A 25,735-nucleotide genomic window follows, 5' to 3' on the forward strand; every position below is an offset into this window, starting at 1 on the left:
TTTCAAGCTTTATGTGAATTTTCAGCTGCTTTTCTTGAGCCTGCAAAACTCAAATGGATTGGAATTAAAACTCCGGAGTAGTGTGAAGTTTGAAAAATTACAATTAGATAATAAAGTTATGCATGAGTTGAGTTGTATTGCACGTGTGCAGTACGCTACTTTCCTTATAGATTCGGTGCTCACAGAGAACAGATAGCTATGCTATGTATACAAATATAAATTTGCTTCTTCAGGACTTGGCTAGAAGTAATGTGGTGAGCCTAGAAGTAATTCCACTCCCGTCACAGCATCAGTTCTCTATGTAGCTTGAAAATTTCATTACAGTGGTCCAAGAAAGTGACATGTCTTAGCATCCGAAGTTTGAAATTAAAGTGTTTAACAATGAACATGCTCTCAAATCCAGTGGCATCTGATAACTTCCATATTTTTTTTTTTTTTTTTTTTGTTTTTTTTGTTTTTTTTTTTAATGAAAAAAAAAAATTAACACTACACTACATTAATTCAATGGTATGATTGACCTTTTATAAACATAATTTATATAGAACTAAATATTTATATTATATATAACATTTATATTATATATATACATAAAATAATTTTAACATAACATTTTTTACACACTTACACTTATATAAAATATTAATATATAGATTAAATAAATTTTGTGTTTGTGTTGTTGTTTTTGGTGTGTGTGTCACAAGGCTGCGTTATTCCCCCCCAGTTCCCATTTCCTAATTGTTATATCTGAGGTTTTAGCAATTTATGTAAACAATTTTTTTGTATGAACTTTATTTTAAATAAATAAATAAATAAAACATCTGGATTTTTTTTTTTATATAAGCCTTTAAAGTACATTTTGCCCCCCCTAAAATTGGAATGGCTTCTTTGGAAGTCCCTCTGATAAGCAACCACATTTCTAGGTTACTGTACTCTGTTAGTTTCTTTAACTCTGTACCAGAAATCTAGGTAGGAGGAGGGCTGGAATCTGTTGTAGGCAGAAACTCTACAGTGAAGCAGAGAGAGGCACAGATCAGAGTAGCTTTAGGGATATCTCTGTTTTCTTTTCTCTTAGTTTCTTGTTTACAATTAGCAAAAAGCAAGTTTCTGTGATTATTTACCATTGTCATGTGATTTGATGTCAGAAGATGACTCTTTTAGAACCAATATGAATAAGAAAAGAAAATACTAAATAAAGTTCAGCCCGTGGCAAGACTTTTGATTTGATTAAACCCACGGAACATCCTGAATGGAAGAAGCACATCACTGGATTTTGAATCACAACAAAGCTTATTGTTAGACAATACAAGTACAGGTCATCTCGTTAATTTGTGCATTACAGTGTGAAGCAGTATTTACAAGTCTTTTGCTTTCACTTCAGAGGGATTGAGGAAGAACTATGATGACCTACTTAAAATGTTTAAGCCTGACATTCCAAAAAGCAATGTTGTGTGAAGACATGATTTTTACTTAAGTGTGCAGACGCTTAGAGTGTGGAAACCTTTATAAGGCTTCTTATATAACCAAGGAGAGGATATGACTTTGGTATCAGGAAAGACCTTAGAAGATCGTCTAGTATTTGGGATTTTAAACAAGGAACTTTGAGAAGAATTACAGTTCATGTTGGAACTAACTCTGGAACAGGTGATGCAGCTGGCACAACAATCTGAACTAACAAGTCACCCAGCAAGAACATAGTGGAAGCATGGTGAAAGTAGGAAAGAAAACACTCCCCTGGGGAGAAAGTTCAGTAACATTGAAAGAAAGAAAGAAAAGAAAAGAAAGAAAAAGCCTTAGGGGCACTGAGTTCTGCCACATTTCTGCCTGCAAATGCAGCAACGTAGAAAACACGACAAGTGAATGTCTTTGTAGCCTGTGGAAGAATGTGCAGGAAATGGAAGAGTAAAGGATGCTGGGGAAAATGTCTGAAGTAAAGGTTACAGGGTGGTAGCCCAGCAATAGACTGGTGCCTATTTCCTGGGATCTGTGTGCAGGGACATTTGAACACAGTTTTTTAAAAAAAATCAAAAAAATCAGTCACTTATTGTGACTGGGGGCCAGCTGTGGTCACTCAATTAGGGTGAACTGCAAAGAATGGGGCAGACAATCTGCAAAAAGCTGGTGGATATTCCAATACTTAGATTTACCAGGCCAACACAAAACAGCTTATTTATTACCTTACTGGTTTCTCAGAAGTACAGACAACTCAGTTCCCTTAAAATGATCCAGCTTCTCGCCTCCATCCAGGTACCTAAATCAAATATGATGATTTCTGAAAATCTTACTTCATCATATAAAAGAAAAGGTTCTACGAATCCCAAAGGATCGGACAATTACATCTTAACCAAATACACACTGCAGCCAATTCTTATTAACTAAACTAAAATGTATTAAAAAAACAAAACAGAGGGAGTATGGTTAAAAGATCAATATACATACAGACATGAGTTAAATTCATTGAGTTGCATATTCATAGCAGAGATGGTGAGCTTTGTAGTTGCAGAGTTCTTTCAGAAATAGTTCATAGGTTATAGTCCAATGTCCAAATATCCTATTCAGGGCGTACAAGCATAACTGGGACCTCAGTCTTGGGGATCAAACTTCCCCTGATGAAGTTTAAGGAGATCTGAAATGACAGAATCAGAACCCAAGGATCTTTTATACAATTCATGTCTTTTGACAAGGTGGAGTTCAGAAGGTAATTAGGATGACTTTGAAGGAGGTCCGTCACGGGTACTTAGCTATAGAATTAACATAAGGGAATTTGCTTGTTCCTCCACCATTCACAGATTATTTGCTGTATGTTTCAAAGAGTGATGAATACAGCGATATCCCGTGTTTACAATCCATTTAAATGATAGGATGTTCTTTTGACCTCTGAATTATCAGAATACAGCATGCTGGAGACTGTTGATTACATTGTCGGCACTACTCATACATATGTAAATAAACAAAAACACAAACGTTATCTCCCCATCTGTCTTTTGAGGGTTATTTATTTTGCAGGATGCATGCATCACACTTACGTCTTAGAATCAATTTTGAATTGAAAGGCAGGAATTCCAGCCCCTAGTTGGAAGGCCCAAGCTGATTCTCATAAGCCCATGGAGGCAGATAAGGTGTCTGGGTCAGCACAAAGCTCTGTACTACCTACAGGGCAAGTAGTATTTGACCACTTTTTGTCTTGAATGGAGCCAACCCAGGTAACTTTGTAGACTCAGTCACAGCCATCGAGATAGGACTCAAAACACCGAGACAAAGTTGGGGTGGTGTTGGCCAGAAATGGCCAGCTTTAAAGTAGAACCACTGCAGATTCTGTAGGAAAAAGATAGTTCTGCTTTATATGCTGATCATTAGAGCTGTGCAAATCCACTGGTATCCGCTTTATATCTGTGGATCATTTCTGCGGTTACCAGTGCGGATACAATTTTTTTTTCCTGAGGAACCATGGTGTGGATCCTCCATCTGCCCTGGGTGGAGGACCTGGGGGGCAGGGACAGGGACTGGGGGTGGCTCGGGCCCCATGCCCATGGCAGGTGGAGGGTCTCCATGGCTCCCCACAACTGCCCACCTGGCTATTATTGAGCCAATCACCTGCCCTGGGCTGGGGGCAAGGACACTGAGCGGGGAGGCTTGGGGGCAGGGACACAGGCTGGGGGCTTCTTGGGGCCCCCCCGCCCAGGGCAGGTGGTGGGTCTGCCACGGCTCTCCACAACTGCCAGCACTGCTCTCCCCGACCAGGCTCCGGGGGATGGGGGAGGGGTGTGTGCCTCGGAGTGTCAGTCCAGCCACTGGTGTAGAGCCCTCCAGACGGATTGGTTGCGGATACACATTTGTATATCCACGCAGGGCTCTACTCATTGTAGCCTGGAGGATGACCAACCCAGTGCTTCTCAAAGTGAAGGAAGAAATGGTTGGGATGGAGAAAAGTAGCATAATGATGTATTGTGCTTGTTCGGGAAAAAATGGCTACGTCCATATCTGATAAGCCTAAAGTTGCTCAAAGAAGCAGTTATGAGAGAGTTTTATTCTTTCCTTCATGGAGGGTAATCTCCAAATGAACTAGTTCAGCAATGTTATTTCTTTGGATTAAGTTAATGGTTCGGGCCAGTCTCACTACACCCTGAGAGTGTCAAGTTGACAACCCATTCAGCATCACAAGTGAACCTTCCAGTTTAGTTTAACTAGGTTAAACTAAGGTTTGAAGGTAGTTGAGGCTGCTGGACTAAATAAAGTGCCTATCATAACAAACCAAACTCTAATTGTTGGGATATGAGATTAATAAAGAGGGGTAAAGGCAGATCCTGAAAAAGTCAGAGCCAGAGTTGAAGTGCCACTGCATATAAATCTTGATGTGATTCTTCAGTCTGAGAACATTTTGGAGCAAATTCATGCCTAACCTTACCTCAAAAGACCAACTTAAAATGCACTCTGTGGATTTGGAGAAAAAGTGCAGGAACCCATTTTTATGGATTAAAGAATCTACTGCCCACATTCCCTGGAGTGGCATTTCATTATGTTTCAAGTCTATAGCCATTTTAGCATATGCCAGCAGCAGTGGTCTGAGTAGGGTAATACCTAGATTACATGGTTATGACTTGTATATTGTTCAGATGACTTTCAGACAGACAAGTTACACCCAAACAGAGCTTATGTAGTAGTAATACCTCATTTGGTGAGCATATAGTAGTAATACCTTGCTCTTATAGAGCACTTTTCATCCATAGATCTGAAAGCGCTTTACAAAGGAGAAAAGTACTATATCTGTTTTACATATAGGGAAACTGAAGCTCAAAAATGAAGTGATATGACCAAGATCTCTCAACCGCCAGTGGCAGAGCTGGAAATAAAACCCAATTCTACTGATTTCCTGTCCAGTGCTCTAGTCTTAGGCCATACTGCTAAGTGAGACATTCACAAGATCGTGCACAACTTCAAACTTTTGCCGGACAGGCCATACATATCATTAATGATAAATGAAGACATGGATACAGTGCTCTTGGATGTCAGGGATTGCTCATATACAAGAGATTAATGTATTGCAGAATATGCACCTGATACCTTTATGGAGGAGCCCTATTGATCATCCAGAGTCTCCAGAGACTCAGGCTGATATAGAAGCCCACATGAGAGGCATCAGAACTGAATAAGATGAACATAGTGAATCAGCACTAGTGTCTAAGTTTATAAGGTCTGGTTGTCCCTTTTACTGTTCAGAGGTCCCACAGGCAATCTGGAACTTCTTTTCAGTGAGAGGGGAACTCTCTGAAGCGGAAGATCTGATCGCCTATGGCAATTGTATTGTAGTTCTTCAGTTCTTACAGGATGACATTGGTAAGGAAGCTTGATGGATGCCAAAGCCTTAAAATGCCGAGAGTGAGTCCAGCCATCTGTGTGCTGGCGCAGCATAGGGCAAGGACTTGAAACAGAAGGTGGAATCACATAGGTCTTGAAAAAAGACCAGAAAGATAGTTGAAAGAATCTCTTATTTCCTGAGAGGTCTCAGAAGAGAATAACACTAGACCTGTGTAAAGGAGGAGGCTGTGCATATCTGGTAGTCATTAGCTATTTTTTAGATTGTAGAAATTCTGCTTACTAGATCTTACAAGTTATATTTCCTCATTTTGGCAGTCCAGAAGAGAGAATCGCTGACCATCAAGGGCTTGTCTATGCTTGAAATGCTTCAGCAGCACAGCTGTAGTGTTTCAGTGTAGACACTGTCTGTGCCAAGGGAAGGGTTCTTCATCAGTGTGGGTATTCCATCGACCTAGCTGCCAGCTCTTGAGGAGATGGAAGAATTCTTCCATCAGCTTAGCTCTATCTACACTGGGGTTTAGGTCACCTTAACTATGTTGCTCAGGAGTGTGAATTTTTCACACCCCTGAGGGACATAGCTAGGTTGACCTAACTTTTTCGCCACCATTTGCTAGCTCTGAATTCCAAGTTTTCAGGATGCATTGTGATTTCAAGCATGTTAATTCCACCCAGCCCCCTTCCCCATCTAAACCCAAAGGAATGGATTTGCGGAGGGAGAGGTATAAATTCTTAATAGAATTCTACAACAAGAAGCTCTCTCATTAACTGTGCTGAGCTGTAGGGTAACTGTCACATCAATCACCAGAGTAATCTCCGCTCGGATGCTTATGGAGCAACAGATCCAAACAATCCTGCCAACCTTCAAGACAAACATTTATGCTAAGTGTCTCTGCTTAAAGAATGTGATGCTTAGGCCATGTCTATATGTGCATCGCTGCAGCTGTACCGATACAGCTATGCCCATACAGCACGTCTAGTGAAGACACTCTATGCTGTTGGCATAATAAAACCACCTCCGGGAGCAGCAGAAGCTGTGTCAGCGGGAGAAAGTCTCCTGCCGACATAGCGCTGTGTACATTTGTTTTTTCACACCCTTGAGTGACATAAATTATGCCAACATAGGCTGTAGTGTAGACAAAGCCTTAGAGATACAAAACTCTAGTCTCAAACTTCAGTAACTGGATTTCAGCCTGAAGCTTACCCAAGCTAAAACCAGAAGGACAGAAACTGATCAAACTGGATGAACAAAAATACTGAACAATACTGGCTGTTGCCAGTGGACATAACTGTACCCAGAGATCCTCCTACATGAATGAAGCTGATAGGTGATCAGTATAGAAGAAAGTGGCAACATCTTCAACTGGTTTCAAATCTAGTTGTTGGCATATGACTCTAGTAGCAGTGGTTACTTGTACCAGTGCTTTAGTAACAGGATTATCTCCTTTCAAGAACAGTCCTAAACAAGTTGAATAAGAGTCTGTTCCTTTTGGGATTTGCTTATTCATATTAATCAACTGGACAAGTCCTTCTCAAGCCACGAGATTAGATTTAGGTGTGTGGTGAATCTTTATTGCTAAATATTTTTCTTACAGATAGTTCTCTCACACCCAAATATAGTGAGGAGTGAAGATATAAGGGCATGTATGTTTCTTCTTTAGGTCTGTAAGAGGAAACCAGGCAGGAGGGCTGGGAAGGTTTTAGCCAAAAACTCTGCAGTGAAGTAGGAAGTGTGTCTTTAGGGATAACACTGCCTTATTCTAATAAAGCTCTTTAATATAAGTGTTAGAAGAAAGTTACTTTTTGATCCTTTGGGTCAAATGTCAGTGTAACAATCTGACAACCAACCTCATACTGTTATCTGTTCAGTGGCAAAATTTTAATTTACATGCGCGTTTCTTTGCAACACTCAGAAAAATAACTGAGTAAAATAAAATGTAAATTTCCCCTATGTCCTGTGGGTCAGTCCAGATAAAGTATTATGTTGTCTTACGGTAGATGAAGGCAAGAAAATGTCACACTGTTTGTTGTATTTTTACATTCATCCATTATAGCAAGACTGGTTTTGTCTGAGCAATCCTAGGGTGTGTCTATATAGCAACTAGACACAGTTGGTCTATGTTGGCCCATGCTAGCCAGCTCAGGTTCAGGGCTTGGTCTATGGGGCTGTTTCACTGCAGCGTGGACTTCTGGCCTTGGGCTGGAGCCTGGGCTCTGGGACCCTCCCACCTCCCAAGGGAGGGCTGAGATGTAGGGGCTGCATTAGACAGTCTTGAAGATGAGGATCGGAAGCTTGGATTTGATGGCATTTGTGCTGAATCTCCTCTTTTATCTCAATACTGTCCCCCTGTTTATGTCAGGACATGGGGTACTGTTGCTGGAGTTTTCACTCTGTGGACACAGCTATGGCATGTAGGGGAGATTTTTGATTTTTCCTAACCTAAGATAGGTCCAGATACCCAGGTGTGAGTTAGCTCAACTGAAAAGCTGGAATTGTCACTCAGTTCCCTCCCTCTTGTTTTTAAATACTTTTCATGTTGAAATTTGTTTTATAGATGGCAGCTGTAACAAACAAGCATTTCTTATATACTTATTTTTTCACTTACATCTTGCTACTTGTGGGAGGAGTTTTGTATGGACTTCCCTTTTTTCTACTACACTTTGTCCTTCTGATTAATTTACTGTTCATGTTTTTTTGTTTAATTATTTGTAGCAAGATCTGTGTACACAGTGTTACTATTTGGGAAGTTTCTGGAACTGGATTGATAAACTGGAAACAGCCCTTATCGTTGGGGTCTGACATAAAATTTGTTTGTGTGGGAGGGAGGAAAGGGAAGGGGTTCCCTGTCATTCAGTTGTTAGATATTTATCCACTGTCTGATTACTTCTAATTTGTGGTAGGTAATCCCAAACTAGCATGTAAGGGTTACAGTAGATGAAAAGCTGGATATGAGTCAACAGTGTGCCCTTACTGCCAAGAAGGCTAACAGCATTTTGGGCTATATAAGTAGGGGCATTGCCAGCAGATCGAGGGACATGATCGTTCCCCTCTATTCAGCACTGGTGAGGTCTCATCTGGAGTACTGTGTCCAGTTTTGGGCCCCACACTACAAGAAGGATGTGGAAAAATTGGTGAGAGTCCAGTGGAGGGCAACAAAAATTATTAGGGGGCTGGAGCACATGATTTATGAGGAGAGACTGAGGGAACTGGGATTGTTTAGTCTGCAGAAGAGAAGAATGAGGGAGGATTTGATAGCTGCTTTCAACTACCTGAAAGGGGGTTCCAAAGAGGATGGATATAGACTGTTCTCACTGGTACCAGATGACAGCACAATGGTCTCAAGTTGCAGTGGGGGAGGTTTAGGTTGGATATTAGGAAAAACTTTTTCACTAGGAGGGTGGTGAAGCACTGGAATGGGTTACCTAGGGAGATGGTGGAATCTCCATCCTTAGAGGTTTTTAAGGCCCAGTTTGACAAAGCCCTGGCTGGGATGATTTAGTTGGGGTTGGCCCTGCTTTGAGCAGGGGGTTGGGCTACATGACCTCCTGAGATCTCTTCCAACCCTGATATTCTGTGTTCAAAGTGCTTTCATTCCTAGCCTTTTCTTATTCCAAAAGGAAACTTTGTGGCCTTTTCTGCATCTCTGAATATTGAACAGATTACTTCTGTTTCTGGGTACCATAATCCCTGCTTTCAGCTCTCACAATGGATATGGTGAACTTAACCTTCAAAACGCCTACTTCCACATCTCAGAAAGGTTAAAGCATACGTACCTCAGGTTTGTGGAAGGCAGCAGCCGCTACCAGACAGAGGTACTAACTTTTGGGTTAGAACCAGCCATGTTCTTTGCTGTGGTTGTCTCATCAGCATTATCAGGGCCTGCAGGTGGAGAGAGATCCTATGATAGTTCCCCTTGTTCTCCATTCTGACCTTCATAGGGGTCACCTTAGATTTCACCAAGCACTAGCTTGGTTGCTATGAGACAGGTTCCAAGATCTTTTAGTCAATGAGTTTAGCCAGATGCAGGGTAGAAGTGAAGTTTTGACACCTAGGCCTGATGGCAGTCTGCGTCTTTGTGACTCTTTCAGAGATGGTTGAATCTGGTGGACTAGCCAAAGAGTCACAGCTTGGATTCATAGATTCATAGACTCTAGCACTGGAAGGAACCTCGAGAGGTCATCGAGTCCAGTCCCCTGCCCTTATGGCAAGACCAAATACTGTCTAGACCATCCCTGATAGACATGTATCTAACCTACTCTTAAATATCTCCAGAGATGGAGATTCCACAACCTCCCTAGGCAATTTATTCCAGTGTTTAACCACCCTGACAGTTAGGAACTTTTTCCTAATGTCCAACCTAAACCTCCCTTGCTGCAGTTTAAGCCCATTGCTTCTTGCTCTATCATTAGAGGCTAAGATGAACAAGTTTTCTCCCTCCTCCTGATGACACCCTTTTAGATACCTGAAAACTGCTATCATGTCCCCTCTCAGTCTTCTCTTTTCCAAACTAAACAAACCCAATTCTTTCAGCCTTCCTTCATAGGTCATGTTCTCAAGACCTTTAATCATTCTTGTTGCTCTTCTCTGACCATCCTGTGATAGGATTTCCTCTCCAGCAAGGATAAGTCCCTGTAGTGTATGCTAGCAGTGAATGTTTTGAAAAGGATATATTTCTCTTAGCCTCCTACTTAGAGCCCTATGGGAACAGTGTCATGAATTAGAAAAAAAACGTTTTGGCAAATAGTCTGACTCTTGTTCTGCAATATGTTGCTTCCACAGAGCAACACTGACCCTCCGTCTTTACCTCTCCTTAGTAACTATCTGCAAATAAGACTTCATGAAGCAGTAAGGAATAGAAAGACCAGTAGAGGAGGCTCCTTTTTAATGCCATAGGTCTTGAAATATTGGGCTCTAGGGTATGCAAACACCCTATAACTGCTAATTATTGTTCAAAAATGGTTCAGTGGCTGTGGGGTTAGGTGTGTGATTCCTGCAGTGAGGCTCTGTGCATGTGCTACTTTGGAGAACAAGAGTTCCTATTGATAACATCTTTTGAATTATTCTAAACCATTCTGTCTAGCCCCATATCCTGTCTGTATTGGCCTCTGTCAGGAAGCTTCAGAAGATGCAAGAAACTCTGTATGTGCCCACAGGGAAGTTCCTTTGTAACCCCCATCATTTTGAGGTTGGCTTATGTCCTGGAGCATGAGGATTTATATTTTTTCCAAAACTTGTTCAGTTTTTCAATCCTTTATTATTTAGAACTGTATATTCTTTATACATATAAATGTTCAATCATTTTTTGACTATCAACAAGCCCAAGGAAGAAGAATGGTAGAAAAGAGTTGAATCTATGTGCTCAGAAAAAATACCTCTTTTAAGCCTGCAATTAAATAACAAGTTTTATTTGTTTTGTAGTCATCATAGTGAAGAAGGGGCGAGTTGTTTTTTTTTTTGTTTTTTTTTTTTTAAGTAGAGGTGGTTAAATTTTCATGGCAGGTTTGCAAGAGTGCATTTTAATGAAGCTGTTTGTTCAGGAGTCAAACTATATAAATTCTACAGGTGTAGGTGCTTGAAAAGGAAACTAGAACATAACAGCTTTCAAGTGTTACTTGCTTTGGTAAATAGACCAAGTGTAAGCTTTGTCTGGACTAGGCTTTTTCTCTCTACAATTTCCCATTGTTGCTCATGTTGGTTCATTCCCAACAGTGGTAGAAGGAGTACCATTGTAGACAACACACATTTAAATACTTTTTTGTGTAGATTTGCAGTGACCAAGGTAACCTCCTCGAGACCTGCCTACCCCAACATTTCTACTATAGTGAACTTGTATCAGGGAAAGTGATTTGGGGGTGGAGTTGGGGGGGACAAGTTCGGGTAGAAAGTGGCACATGAGGCACTTGCAGTTACTGGATGCTAATGTTTTATTGTATTTGGTAGCATGAAATTAGCATAATCCATTTATTTCTTTGAGTGTTTAATTTGTTGAACACTTTTGTAAATATCAATGTCTCCTTATGTTTTCAGACATATAACCAAGTGCCTGAGTTAAAATGTCACTTGACCAAAGGACTAGTTTAAGGGAGTTGACTGTACCATACATATTTTATCTCCAGTGTATCTAGTAATGCTTCTTCATGAGTGAAGTCTACCCACTGCTTTTCTTTTCCAGATTTGTACTATGGTGGAGAAGCTTTCTCTGTAGAGCAGCCACAGTCTTTTACTTGTCCTTATTGTGGAAAAATGGGTTATACGGAAACATCTCTTCAAGAACATGTTACTTCCGAGCATGCAGAAACATCAACAGAAGTGGTAAGGAGAATCAGTATTGCTTTAGAATTATGGTGAAAACATGAGAAATAAAAGCTCTGTTCTGTCTTTCGTTTTAGTTTGTGTATGTGTTCTAAAAATGGTGTGGGTGTGTACACATAGACACTTGAGAGATTAGAATGTTTGTCATATTTTAAAAACAATTGGAGTGAAGTGTTCTTGTAAGTGATTTTACTAAGCTACATATATGCAACATGATCAAGTCACCATTGCTGTTGGAGCCTTAACTGTTGCATTACCTGACTTTTTTTATTTTAACCAGCCAGCTTTAATGTTGTATTAACATAGTTTTTTGTGTTTAATTTCTACATAGCTTATTTCTTTCTAAATATGAAAGGGGCAGAGAAAAAGTCTTTTAAAAATAATGTTAATATTTGTATTATTTTAGTTAAAGTTCTAAAGTTAAGGAGAATTGGATAATTGAGCAGTGAGCAACCTTTGCTGATGTTGTATTGGTTGGATACGGTTTTCTATCAGGCTTACATTATGCCACCTGTATCTTCACAATAGAAAAGATGAACTTAACTCTTTTAAAATGGAAGCTTAGAAATTGCTGAACATTGTACAAGGCAGAAAAACTCAGGAGAGAGCCTAATATCATGGAATTTACTTTCTGTGCCCAGAATTCTCATTCCTAATGTTGACTGTCTTTTTTTGGGAGGGGGAGTGCAGGGGGTGTTCTTGATGCATATTATGGGACATTTAGAACCTGCCGCATGCTAATTGTCCCAACAGCACTTCTCTCAGCCCAGCCACCAAATCAGCACGCTGTCCATATTCTGTAGACTGGAGTAACTATGTGGTTTTTATTCTGTGGAATTGGGAGGTGAGCAAGGGTTTTCACATGACTTGTAACTGCCTATTTTAAACTACTTTTTCTCTTTTCAATGAATCTGGCATTGTTTGTAGATATACCATATATACTCGTTCATAAGCCGAATTTTTTTTAGTAAAAAAGGGAAGCACCAGAGAAGGGGGTCGGCTTATGAACGGGTATAGAGAGGGAGAGGTGGGACACAGCCCCTCCCCCCAACAGAGGGAGCAAGGAGAGGCTGCACAGCCAGCAGAGCCAGAAGGGAAGAGGTAGGGCCAGAATCTCTCCGCTTCTGGCCACGCTGCTCTCCCCCAGCCTCCGAAGCAGCTGCAGCTCCAGGGCTGGCAGGCTGCAGCTGTGCCACTCAGCCCCGACCCCCAAAGCAGGCTGTGGCCGAGCTGCCCGGCCCGCCGGAGCATGCTGCAGCTGTGCCATCCATCCCAGCCCGCTGGAACATACTGCAGCCGCACTGCCCAGCCTGTCGGAGCAGCTCCAGCCAGATCAGAGACATCCTCCCCTGGCCCTCCCCAGATAAGGTGGGAAGGGATGGGATGGGGACACTGGGGGTCCCGGGCTAGGGGAGGGGTTATGTGGGGGGTGGTGACAGGGGTTACTCCTCTGACCCCCAGCTTCTCCCTCCCTCTCTCCCCCCCCCCCAAAATTTCCCCACCAGTTGCTGTCCCGGCCTGTCAGGGTAAGCAGCCGGCGCACCGGGACACTTTGTTTACTTAGGTTTACCTCCATGCCTGCAGACACTCGAGGTAAACAAACCATGTCGGCCCACCAGTGACTTATTCTGATGGCCTGGGATCCAAAGTTTGCTAACTCCTGAGAGTCGGCTTATGAGTGGGTCATAAAATTTTTCCATTTTTACTTATCCAGCTTGGGGGGGTCAGCTTATAAACGAACCAGCTTAAGATGGAGTATATAAAAAGTTGTTCAGTTAATACATATTAAAAGTTATCAGATACGTTCTTCTGGCTGTTAAAATGGATAGCACAATTCCATAGAGCCATGGAAGGGACCTCAGTAGGTCATCTAGTCCAATCCCTACACTCAGGGCAGGACTAAGTAATAACAAGACCATTCCTGACAGGTATTTATCTAACCTGTTCTTTTCCAGTGTCAAGTCAGTATGGCACATTTTGGATTTCTGACTCCAGAATCATCTAGGGCATCCTTTCTTTTCTGAAAGTCCAGGCATTACCAGAAAAAGGTTATACCACCTAATGACTGCTCTTGAGATTGCTATATATATGCACAGAGTCTTAAAGTGCTTCATTCTTACAAAGATAGGGTTAATGGTAGCCCACTACACTGTTTAAAAAAAAAAACAAAAAAAAAACCTGCAGCACAGTCTCAAAGCCCAGGTCACCTGACTCAGACTCGTGCTATGGGACTGAAAATAGCAGTGTAGATGTTTCTGTGCAAGCTGGATCCCAGACTCTGAGACCCACCCTCAATGTTGGTTTTCAGAGCCAAGACTTCAGCCCAAGCGGGAACATCTACACTGCTAATTTTAGCCCTGTATGTGAGCCATGTGAGCTGAAGTCAGTTGACCTGGGCTCTGAGACTTACTGCTGAGGTTGCGTGGGGCTAGGTTTTTTTTTGTTTGTTTGTTTTTCCAGTGTAGATGTAGCCAGTGTGACCTTCCCATCAAGGAAGGGTAGCTGGATCCTGCTGAGGAACTTTGGATTTGACTATCACTTGTTCAGTGGTCCATAAAATTAAAATGCTATGATATATTGGTCCTGTAAGGTGTGTTTTGCTTTTTCTCTATTATTGATGACTTGATTTCCTGGTGATTTCAATAGTAGTAATCCGTTCACAGCAGCTGGGGCTGGTCTGTAATACAGAGTTAGGTCAGCTTAATTACATTGCTCAGGACTGTGAAGCCCTGGTGTATACACTGCTAGGTCAAGGGAAGAATTCTATGATCAACCTAGCTACCCCTCAGAGAGGTGGATTTACTACTAACTGCTGCAACTGGGCCAGTCTAGCATTTCTAGCATAGGCCTACCCTGTGGTATTCAACTCCGCGTTATACAATAGAGTTGTAAATGTTAACCGTCTCTGAAACTTTTTCTGAACGTGGGAAATACCCCTCTTTACTATGTCTAGGAAGGCTTAGATTGCAAACTGTTCTTGAACAGATCCGTCTTTGATGCCTTAAATGCTTTGTTCTTGACCTTTATTGTGATGGCCTGACACTAATGACTATACACCTCAGCTATTTAGGAACTGTTATGCTCTAGATTACTTTTGTCTTAGAAAAGTCCACATCTCTTCACTACCTGATTTAAACAAAAATGCTTACTAGAAATGCCTGCACAGTTCTTAAGCTATTCTAGATTAAGTTCTCTCTGGAATCAAACAGTTCAAGAAATCTTCCCCAGCTTCATGTATGGATGCTTTTTATGCTTCAGGAGTATGTGGGACATTGAGTGAATTTATATGTTGCTCAGTTTTATCTTTGTTTGCTATTGGTTGATATAAAAATATGAAAGCTTGAAACAGATTACATCAGACCTAATGTATGATAGAGAAATGACTCTCATCATTTTAGATTTCCTCCTCTCTTCTGACTCCTTTATTTTATTTTATTTTTTCACATTTCAAAGAAGAATGTAACACATTTGACCCTTGGCGGATTTGAGAGTTAGAATGAGGGTGTTGATTCTGTTTAGACCTAGACACTGGTATCAAGTGCAGGTGCACATCACTTTCTTCTTCCTGCCCCCCCTCTTTTAGGTAATTTCCAGTTTAGCTTTAATTGATACATTTAAATAAAGTGATTGCAATAAAACCCCTAAATTTGGATGCGTTTTTGTCATTGTTGTGGTGATGTAATTCTGATTCCTGCCACTTGATGTCACTGAAACTTTGCAGATACAGACTATTGTGTGATTCTGAGTTTCTCCAATTGGCACATTTTGGTCTGCAGCTATGTTTAAAAATGTCTTTTTTCATTGGCACTTGAGGCCAAAGTTTGTAATATTGAGTACCTGCCTCTCTGATTTTAGTGGGAGTTGTGGTTCTCCACCTGTCTGAAAAGAGAACCCTTGTTCTTTATTTGCAGTTCAGTCTCCAGTATTTTTATATCCATATCTTTGTTCCTAGCTTGTGGTGATTGAAGGATATATTCATCCATAGAACTTTATTCATAGCCCCGGTGCACATTTGCATGATGTGTTAGTAAAGAGCTGAATTTAGCATTGGTTATAAAGTCTCTTCATTGTAGGTACTTATAAAACTGTTTGTTTCAATATTGTAGTGTTGCTGCAGTTGAGCAAAGAATATAAGCACATGACTGAGGAGAAAGACATTTAGGTTTATAATGGCTTTATGAGCCCATGTTTTGAAACAATTGTCCTTGCTTAGATACTGACATTAAGCAAGTACTTACAGTAGCAGTGGTAATCAAAATATGCTTGTGTATATATAAAAGCTTTCTGACTTTCAGCCAGATTTGCAGGGCTAATTGGATTGTTTTTACCTGTATCTGGTCATTCTTCTTTTGGGCAGTAGGTTAAAGAAATCGGTTCAACAGAATAAATCTGATCCTGTTCAAACATTGCCATGTTAACGTGTATGACTGGATAGAATTGAAGTTTTTGCCTTTCCTTAGATGTAGCTTCCAGTTCAGAAGGGCAACATCGCCCCCAGTTTCCTTGGACACTTGTAGTATTGTAATAATTGGTGGCATTACCCCTTGATATTTAAACTTGGTAGTGAGGCTGGCTGGAAAACAAGAGTTCTGTTTCATGAAAAATGTTCAGCGTTTCAGAATTTGTTTTCATTCCAATGTAGAACAAAACCAACATCTTTCAAGTTCTTTCCTCCCATCTCTCCCCAACCCCACCCCACCCCCAAAAAAACCCAAACAAACAAACATGACCCACCTGCCCCAACTGGAATAGCCAATAGTCAGAGTGCTCAGCAGGGATGTGAGAGACCTAGGTTCAAGTCCCCTTCTCTGCCTGATTCAGACCAGGGACATGAACCTGGATCTCCCACATCCCAGGTGAGCGCCCAAAGCACCAGGCTATTAGCTGTTCTGGGCTCTCTCACCAAAAATTCCATCCTGGATCTTCCCAACAAGACCTTTGTCAAAGCTGATGCATTTTGATGAATCAGCATGTTCTGAGCCCTTCCCCCCAACCCCCCAAATTATTGAAAAATTCTTGACCTGCTCTGCTTATTATGTGCTCATTATACTTGAAAAATATATGGTAGTATCTTTGTTATATATTTTCAAAATTTAGACTGCGCAGCTTCCTCAAAATATGGAACAGATTTCATACCTGTGGTACAAAGTTTTGGTGAGAAGTTAAATCTATTAGTGGTTGCCAATTTTAATTTCTTCAATAGATGAAGACAATCGAAGGGCAGTGGTCAGGAATTGAATGGCTAGTGCATATACTAAAGGGCAGTCTTGTTTGGACCCTCTTGCCAAGTTCAAAGGACTCTGACTGGTACATTAACCATTATTGTTGCTGTTGGATTTTCATAAAATAGACTGTTCCATGTGTAGAGACAAGTTCTGACACGAGCTCAAGGGTTGCACATAACCTGATTTATTAGGTTGTTCATGGTGTGAAACCTATCCCTTGGTAGATAAGCTCTCACCGTGACTGAATCTAGGGTGGCCCCTATGAAGTCTGTTGTCTGCATCAGAGTGAGGACAGACTTTTTTCCAAGTTCACTCTTGTTCCTAGGGAAGAAAGTAGTTGAAGCATTGATGAGGTCAGTTTGTAGGCTTCCAGATGTGTCGTGGCAACAAGAAGCCAGTCATCAAGGTAGGGGAAAACAGTGAAGCTGTTCCATCTGAAATGAGTTGCTGCTACCAGAAAGACTTTGGTAAAGGCTCTGGGTACAGTAGCGAGGCTAAGTGGGTGCGCCTTGCATTGAAAGTGGGTGGGGCCCATCACAGAGCTGAGAAAATGTCCATCTAAAAATCAAAGAAGAGTCCTACAAAAAGTAGAAACTAGGTCAAATTACAATGTATGACTATAAACAAACAATACAAGTATGTAGGGACAAAATTAGAAAGGCTAAGGCACAAAAGGAGATCAACTTGCTAGAGACATAAAGGGTAACAAGTAAACATTCTATGAATCATAGAATATCAGGGTTGGAAGGGACCTCAGGAGGTCATCTAGTCCAACCACTTGCTCAAAGCAGGACCAATTCCCAACTTAATCATCCCAGTCAGGGCTTTGTCAAGCCTGACCTTAAAAACCTCTAAAGAAGGAGATTCCACCACCTCCCCTAGGTAACCCATTCCAGTGCTTCACCACTCTGAGTGAAAAAGTTTTTTTCCTAATATCCAGCCTAAACCTCCCGCACTGCAACTTGAGACCATTACTCCTTGTTCTGTCATCAGGTACCACTGAGAACAGTCTAGATCCATCCTCTTTGGAACCCCCTTCAGGTAGTTGAAAGCAGCTATCAAATCCCCCCCTCATTCTTCTCTTCTGCAGACTAAACAATCCCCAGTTACCTCAGCCTCTCCTCATAAGTCATGTGCTCCAGCCCCCAATCATTTTTATTGCCCTCCACTGGACTCTTGCCAATTTTTCCACACCCTTCTTATACTGTGGGACCCAAAACTGGACACAGTACTCCAGATGAGGCCTCACCAATGTCGAATAGAGGGGAATGATCACATCCCTCGATCTGCTGGAAATGCCCCCACTTATACAACCCAAAATGCCATTAGCCTTCTTGGCAACAAGGGCACACTGTTGACTCATATCCAGCTTCTCATCCACTGTAACCCGTAGGTCCTTTTCTGCAGAACTGCTGCCTAGCCGTTCGGTCCCTGGTCTGTAACAGTGAATGGGATTCTTCCGTCCTAAGTGCAGGACTCTGCACTTTTCCTTGTTGAACCTCATCAGGTTTCTTTTGGCCCAGTCCTCTAATTTATTTAGGTCCCTCTGTATCCTATCCCTACCCTCCAGCATATCTACCACTCCTCCCAGTTTAGTGTCATCTGCAAACTTGCTGAGAGTGCAGTCCACACCATCCTCCAGATCATTAATGAAGATATTGAACAAAACTGGCCCCAGGACCAACCCTTGGGGCACTCCAATTGAAACCGGCTGCCAACTAGACATGGAGCTGTTGATCACTACCCGTTTAGCCCGACGAGCTAGCCAGCTTTCTATCCACCTTATAGTCTAATCATCCAGCCCATACTTCTTTAACTTGCTGGCAAGAATACTGTGGGAGACCATATCAAAAGCTTGCTGAAGTCAAGGAATAACACATCCACTGCTTTCCCCTCATCCACAGACCCAGTTATCTCGTCATAGAAGGCAATTAGGTTAGTCAGGCATGGCTTGCCCTTGGTGAATCCATGCAGACTGTTCCTGATCACTTTCCTCTCCTCCAAGTGCTTCAGAATTGATTCCTTGAGGACCTGCTCCATGATTTTTCCAGGGACTGAGGTGAAGCTGACTGGCCTGTAGTTCCCCGGATCCTCCTTCTTCCCTTTTTTAAAGATGGGCACTACAGTAGCCTTTTTCCAGTCATCCACCTCCCCCATTCGCCATGAGTTTTCAAAGATAATGGCCAATGGCTCTGCAATCACATCCGCCAACTCCTTTAGCACCCTTGGATGCAGCGCATCCGGCCCCATGGACTTGTGCTCGTCCAGTTTTTCTAAATAGTCCCAAACCACTTCTTTCTCCACGGAGGGCTGGTCACCTTCTCCCCATACTGTGCTGCCCAGTGCAGCAGTCTGGGAGCTGACCTTGTCTGTGAAGACAGAGGCAAAAAAATCATTGAGTACATTAGCTTTTTCCACATCCTCTGTCACAAGGTTGCCTCCCTCGTTCAGTAAGGGGCCCACACTTTCCTTGACTTTATTCTTGTTGCTAACATACCTGAAGAAACCCTTCTTTTACTCTTAACATCTCTTGCTAGCTGCAACTCCAAGTGTGATTTGGCCTTCCTGATTTCACTCCTGCATGCCTGAGCTATATTTTTATACTCCTCCTTGGTCATTTGTCCAATCTTCCACTTCTTTTAATCAGCAAGGATTTCACTGTTAAGCCAAGCTGCTCGCCTGCCATATTTACTTTTCTTCCTACACATCGGGATGGTTTTTTCCTGCAACCTCTATGAATACATTAGAAGCAAGAGGAAGACCAAGGACAGGGTAGGCCCATTACTCAATGAGGGGGGAAAGACAATAACAGAAAATGTGGAAATGGCAGAGGTAGTTATTGACTTCTTTGTTTCGGTTTTCACCAAGAAGGTTGGTGCTGATTGGACATCTAACATAGTGAATGCCAGTGAAAATGAGGTAGGATCAGAGGCTAAAATAGGGAAAGAACAATTTAAAAATTACTTGAACAAGTTAGATGTCTTCAGGTCACCAGTGCTGGATGAAATGCATCCTAGAATACTCAAGGAGCTGACTGAGGAGATATCTGAGACATTAGCAATTATCTTTGAAAAGTCATGGAAGACTGGAGAGATTCCAGAAGACTGGAAAAGGGCAAATATAGTGTCAATCTATAAAAAGAGAAATAAGGACAACCCAGGGAATTACAGACCAGTCAGCTTAACTTCTGAACCCAGAAAGATAATGGAGCAAATAATTAAGCCATCAATTTGCAAACACCTAGAAGATAAGAAGGTGATAAGTAACAGTCAGCATGGATTTGTCAAGAACAAATTATGTCAAACCAACATGATAGCTCTCTTTGACAGGGTAACAAGCCTTGTGGATGGGGGGGAAGTGGTAGACATGGTATATCTTGACTTTAGTAAAGCTTTTGATAGTGTCTCACATGACCTTCTCATAAACAAACTAGGGAAATGCAACCTAGTTACTGTAAGATGGGTGCAAAACTGGTTGGAAAAACGTTCCCAGAGAGTAGTTATCAGTGGTTCACAGTCATGCTGGAAGGGCATAATGAGTGGGGTCCCGTAGGGATCAGTTCTGGGTCTGGTTCTGTTCAACATCTTCATCAGTGATTTTGGGGTTGCAAGTGCTTTGGAGGATACGATTAAAGTCAAAATATCTGGACAAACTGGAGAAATGGTCTGAAGTAAATAGGATGAAATTCAATAAGGACAAATGCAAAGTACTCCTCCACTTAGGAAGGAACAATCAGTTGCACACATACAAAACGAGAAATGACTGCCTAGGAAGGAGTACTACAGAAAGGGATCTGGGGGTCATAGTGGATCACAAGTTAAGTATGAGTCAACAGTGTAACACTGTTGTGCAAAAAAAAAAATGAACATCATTCTGGGATGTATTAGCAGGAGCGTTGTAAGCAAGACACGAGAAGTAATTCTTCTGCTCTACTCCACACTGATTAGGCCTCAACTGGAGTATTGTGTCCAGTTCTGGGTGCTACATTTCAGGAAAGATGTGGACAAATTGGAGAAAGTCCAGAGCAAAGCAACAAAAATGATTAAAGGTCTAGAAAACATGATCTATGAGGGAAGATTGAAAAAATTGGGTTTGTTTAGTCTAGAAAAGAGAAGACTGAGGGGACGTAACAGTTTTCAAATACATAAAAGGTTGTTACAAGGAGGAGGGAGAAGAATTGTTGTTCTTAATCTCTGAGGATAGGACAAGAAGCAATGGCTTAATTTGCAGCAAGGTGGGGGTTAGGTTGGACATTAAGAAACTTCCTAATTGTCAGGGTGATTAAGCACTGGAATAAATTGCCTAGGGAAGTTGTGGAATCTACATCATTGGAGATTTTTAAGAGCAGGTTAGACAAACACATGTCAGGGATGCTCTAGTTAATACTTAGTCCTGCCATGAGTGCAGGGGACTGGACTAGATGACCTCTCGAGGTCCCTTCCAGTCCTATGTTTCATATTGAGAGCTATAAACCATGTGTCTTTCTCCAGGGATGGGATTACTGAAGTGTGACCATGCAAAAGCTCATCTTGCAAATAAAGTGGTTGAGATTGTAGAGATCAAGGATAGGTCTCTAACTTCCCATCTTCTTGAGGACTAGGAAGTATGTAGAGTAAAAACTTTTCCCTTGGTGTTGAAGATGTACATGCTCCATTGAGCCTTGCTAGAAGAGTTCCAGGGTCTTCCTGTTATCCTGCCCCCACCTTCATTACTTGTAAAAATAGTAGGTCTCCATGATGCAACATAACTACAGTCAAGCTACTCGGGCAGCTTCATGCTGTTTTTATTGAAGCAGTTTTCTATTTTCCAAAGTAGTTTATTTACCCCTCAGCCCTCCAGCCTACCTCTCTTCCCCCCTCCCCCCCCCAATTAATTGTGCTTTCCTGAGCACAGCCACTTGCAACAGCATGAAGGTGAGCAGTCCAGTCTGGACGTAAGCTGGTTGATATATATGTAGCCCAAAAGAAATGCTCTAATTTAAAGCCCTGGAAACAGTCAACTTAAATTTACTGTTTTTAAATTGTTTTTTAGAATCCCTGTACTAGGAGCAAACTTATCTGGTCTATTTTTAATTCTTTATTTTGCTCTTAACTGTCTGCATTCAGCAGGTAAAACACACGAGACTGACGATTTAAGTTGACCTGCAAAGGCAAAAAAGAGGACTTGTGCCAGTTGTATGTACGAGGCCTGTATCTTGGTTTTTGTTTCTCATGATTTCCATTAGAAACTCAGGTCTGCCTTAGAACGTTTTGAGTCTCTCTACACTTGACTACTTTTTACCTAAAATTTCCTGCTGTTGCTAACATCATTGCTGCACCACCCTTGATAGCAATGGTGGGAGCTCTCATGTAGACAAGACATGGTATGCAACCTTGGGTTTTCCCACCCAACCAATCACAGTAAAATACTAGTGTCTGGTACATGCTAATATTTCCACTGTTGCTGCAATGGTGGGGGGAAAAAATTGAGATAGTTTGAAGATCCTTAGACTCTCTAAATGTTGTTTTGGGAGGCAGCCTGTTCAGATGCTATCGGACAGTGATATGTTACAAATATTCCCTTTTTGGAGTAGTTTTCTTCTCACTCTTCCTATAGAATGAATGGGAGAGAGTGCCTCTGGCTTTCAAGAGCAAAGAATGAACAAGATGATGTCGCCATGTTTGGTGCACGTGAGCTGTTAGCAACATGTGTAAACAAACCCTCTCTATCCGCATAGAAATTAGCATGTGAAAAATTGTAAAACCAGAGAGTTACAAATCTGATTTGAAAATAAATTTCATGTTGGGTTTCTAGGGTGTTACTAAAAACATAACTTAAGGCTAGTCCAGGGGTCTCAAACACGCAGCGGCCCACAGGGCTATTTCCTGCGGCCCGCCAAGCAACCTGCACCCGCCTACCTCTAGGCCGGGGTGGGCAAACTACAGCCGCAGGATTGTCCCCCTTGAGCCTCGCGCCGCTCCCTGAAGCGGCTGGAATCACATCCCTGTGGCCGGGGAGGGGGAAGAAGCAGAGGGCTCCGTCTGTGTGTTGCCCTGGCTTCTAGGCACACACCCCTGCCCCATTGGCCGGGAAATGGGAGCTTCAGGGGAGGTACCTGGAGGCGCGGCAAGCAGTGTGCAGAGCCCTGTGTCCCCCTCCCCCAGGGGCTGCAGAGACATGGTTCCAGCTACTTCCCGGAGCAGGCCGGGGCCAGCAGCCCTCCGTGGCCCCGGTGTACGCCGCTGCCAGCCTGAAGCCCTCCACCCCTCAACCCCGTGTCCTGAGCCCCCTGCTGCATCCCCCACCCATTCTGCACCCCAACACCCTCCTGCACCCCAACCCCCTGCCCTGAACCCCCTGCCTGCACCTCAACCCCCTGCTGCACCTCAACTCCCTGTCCTGAGCCCCCGCCACATCCCTCATCCACCCTCTGGGGGCAGGGAGGGGGCGGAGTTGGGGTGGGGACTTCAGGGAAGGGATTGCAATGGGGGCAGGGAAGGGGTGGGAAGAGGCAGGGCCTCATGGAAGGGGTGGAGTGGGGGCAGGGCCGGGGGCAGCAAGGGTGTGTGCGTGTGTCAGTGATGCTGCCCTTGGGCCAATGAACTAGCCCTCGTGGTCATTTGAGTTTGAGACCCCTGGGCTAGTCTATGCTGGCAACACTAAAGTGCTGCCGCAGCAGCGCTTTAACATGTCTTGAGTAGTCACGGCAGAGCGCTGGGAGAGAGCTCTCCCAGCACTCTTTTAAAAAAAAAAAAAAAAAAAAACCCTACCTCCACGAGGGGCATAGCTCCCAGCGTTGGTGCACTGTTCACACTGGCGCTTTACAGCGCTGCAACTTTCACACCCTTGAGCAAGAAAGTTGCAGCGCTGTAAAGTGCCAGTGTAGACAAGCCCTAAGAGGGGAACGAACACACACACACACACACACACACACACACACACACACACACACACACACACACACACACACACACACACACAAACTGGTTAAGCTAATAGTGCTTTTTGAACACACTTTAACTACTTTTTACTTGTGGCTACATATATGCAGCATTAGAATTTGATTATTAAAGCATAATAGTTTCTTATTGTTAAGAGATCAGCCCAGAATGATGAACGCATGTTGCTGTTTTGTGAAGTTGTTAAACTTGTTTTTCTGACTCTGTCATTTCAGATTTGTCCAATATGTGCAGCGTTACCTGGAGGGGATCCTAATCATGTCACAGATGACTTTGCAGCACATCTTACACTGGAACACAGAGCTCCTAGAGATTTAATATCCTTTCTCAAGTCAAGTAAAAAGGCAGGATTGTATGACATACATTAACTACTTGTTTTGATTTTACAAGCAGGTTGTGGCATTTTAATTCCACTAGCCTCTCAGAACTGCCACTTAGTTTAGTTGTTGGAAAACCAGGATATGAAAGAGCTACTGTAGAATTAAATGTACTACTACTAAAAAAATCTAAGTTGCTAGTGTTTTTGAAAACCAACAAATAGATGCAAATAAAATTGCCTGCTGACAGTATCTATCCAAAGCAGTGGTTTTCAACCTTTTTTGCAGAGCCCTAAAAATTTCAAATGGCGGTGCAGACTCCTTTGGAAATCTTAGACATAGGCTTTGGCTACACTTGCACTTCAAAGCGCTGCCGCGGCAGCGCTTTGAAGCGCTAAGTGTAGTCAAAGCGCCAGCGCTGGGAGAGAGCTTTCTCAGCGCTGTCCGTACTCCACCTCCCTATGGGGAATAACGTACAGCGCTGGGGCTTTGACCACACTGGCGCTTTGCAGCGCCGCAATTTGCAGCGCTGGAGAGGGTGTGTTTTCGCACCCTGCTGCAGCGCTGCAAATTTGCAAGTGTAGCCAAGGCCATAGTCTGCGCACCCGCAGGGGTCAGCGGACCCCATGTTGAAAACTACTGGTCCAAAGCAGTAATATAAATACACCAGTACATTGCAGATAACTACACACCAAACATGATGAATCAGTTTATGCCATAAACAATTTTTTGAGGGTTTGAGAGGTGGTTGTGGGTTGATTTTGAGGAATGACTTTTAAAACATTTTACTTCAGCTATATATTGTAATTTTTAATGGGATACTTTCATGCTTTTTGATGGCGTTTTTATGATAATTAGATACGTTAACAGGAGATTTCTTGTAACTTTGGGCTGATTTTTCATTAGCTTGGGTATAGATTGTAGGGATTTATCCTGTTTTTCTGCTGACTGAAGAGCTAAAACGTACTTCTCTGTAGAAACATATTTCTGTTTATTTTCTTTTGCGTCAATTAATGTGATAATTTTGTTCTAATTTAATTTTTTTGCTGGGCAACTTCCTACAGCATATTGAGAGTTCATTATAATTACTCTATACAGTGAAACACACATAGAATAGTTGCTGATAATAGGATTAAAGCATTTATAATTATCATAAAATGTTTCTATATCTCTAAAAGAAATTTAATAATGTTTTAATTGGAAGAGTGAATTTACGTCACTTATCCATTTTTTCAGGTTAGGTATTCTTTCAAAAAAACATCAAAAGTTTCTCATTCTGGGGAAAAGTAGATAGTGTTTGAGGTAATAGTTGCAATTCTGTTGTGATTTTATTTGATTGCCTATAGTGTTAGCATTTAAATAATCCCAATTACACATTGACGTTAACTTCTAATTGTGGTGAATGAGGTGTTGAATTAGAATTTACACCTTTGGTATTCTTGCCCTCCACCCAGACCCCTCCCCCCAAGCTGTTTTAAAGAGTATTTGAGGCTGCCTCACATATTGATGAAACTGTTTGCTAATTTTCAATTAAAGAATATTTATTACCAGCAGTGAAGAAAAGCCAGAAAAATCAGTGCTTGCTTTTAAGATACTAAGTTAAGGTTGCAGTGCTAACCGTTACAAAATGAA

The 25,735-nt window shown here is 42.2% G+C and overlaps 1 protein-coding gene across 2 annotated transcripts in view; it reads left to right on the plus strand.

Moving 5' to 3' along the window:
* Window positions 1-25,735, plus strand: part of KCMF1 (potassium channel modulatory factor 1) — a 79,174-nt gene that overhangs the window by 37,834 nt on the left and 15,605 nt on the right. For both annotated transcript variants that reach the window (XM_039543270.1, XM_039543271.1), the window contains exons 3-4: window positions 11,484-11,623; window positions 24,002-24,103. In XM_039543270.1, the coding sequence (XP_039399204.1) occupies window positions 11,484-11,623; window positions 24,002-24,103 (242 nt within the window). The remainder of the gene's footprint in view (window positions 1-11,483; window positions 11,624-24,001; window positions 24,104-25,735) is intronic.

This window comes from Mauremys reevesii, linkage group 6, assembly GCF_016161935.1.
Source record: "Mauremys reevesii isolate NIE-2019 linkage group 6, ASM1616193v1, whole genome shotgun sequence".
Taxonomy (NCBI): Eukaryota; Metazoa; Chordata; order Testudines; family Geoemydidae; genus Mauremys; species Mauremys reevesii.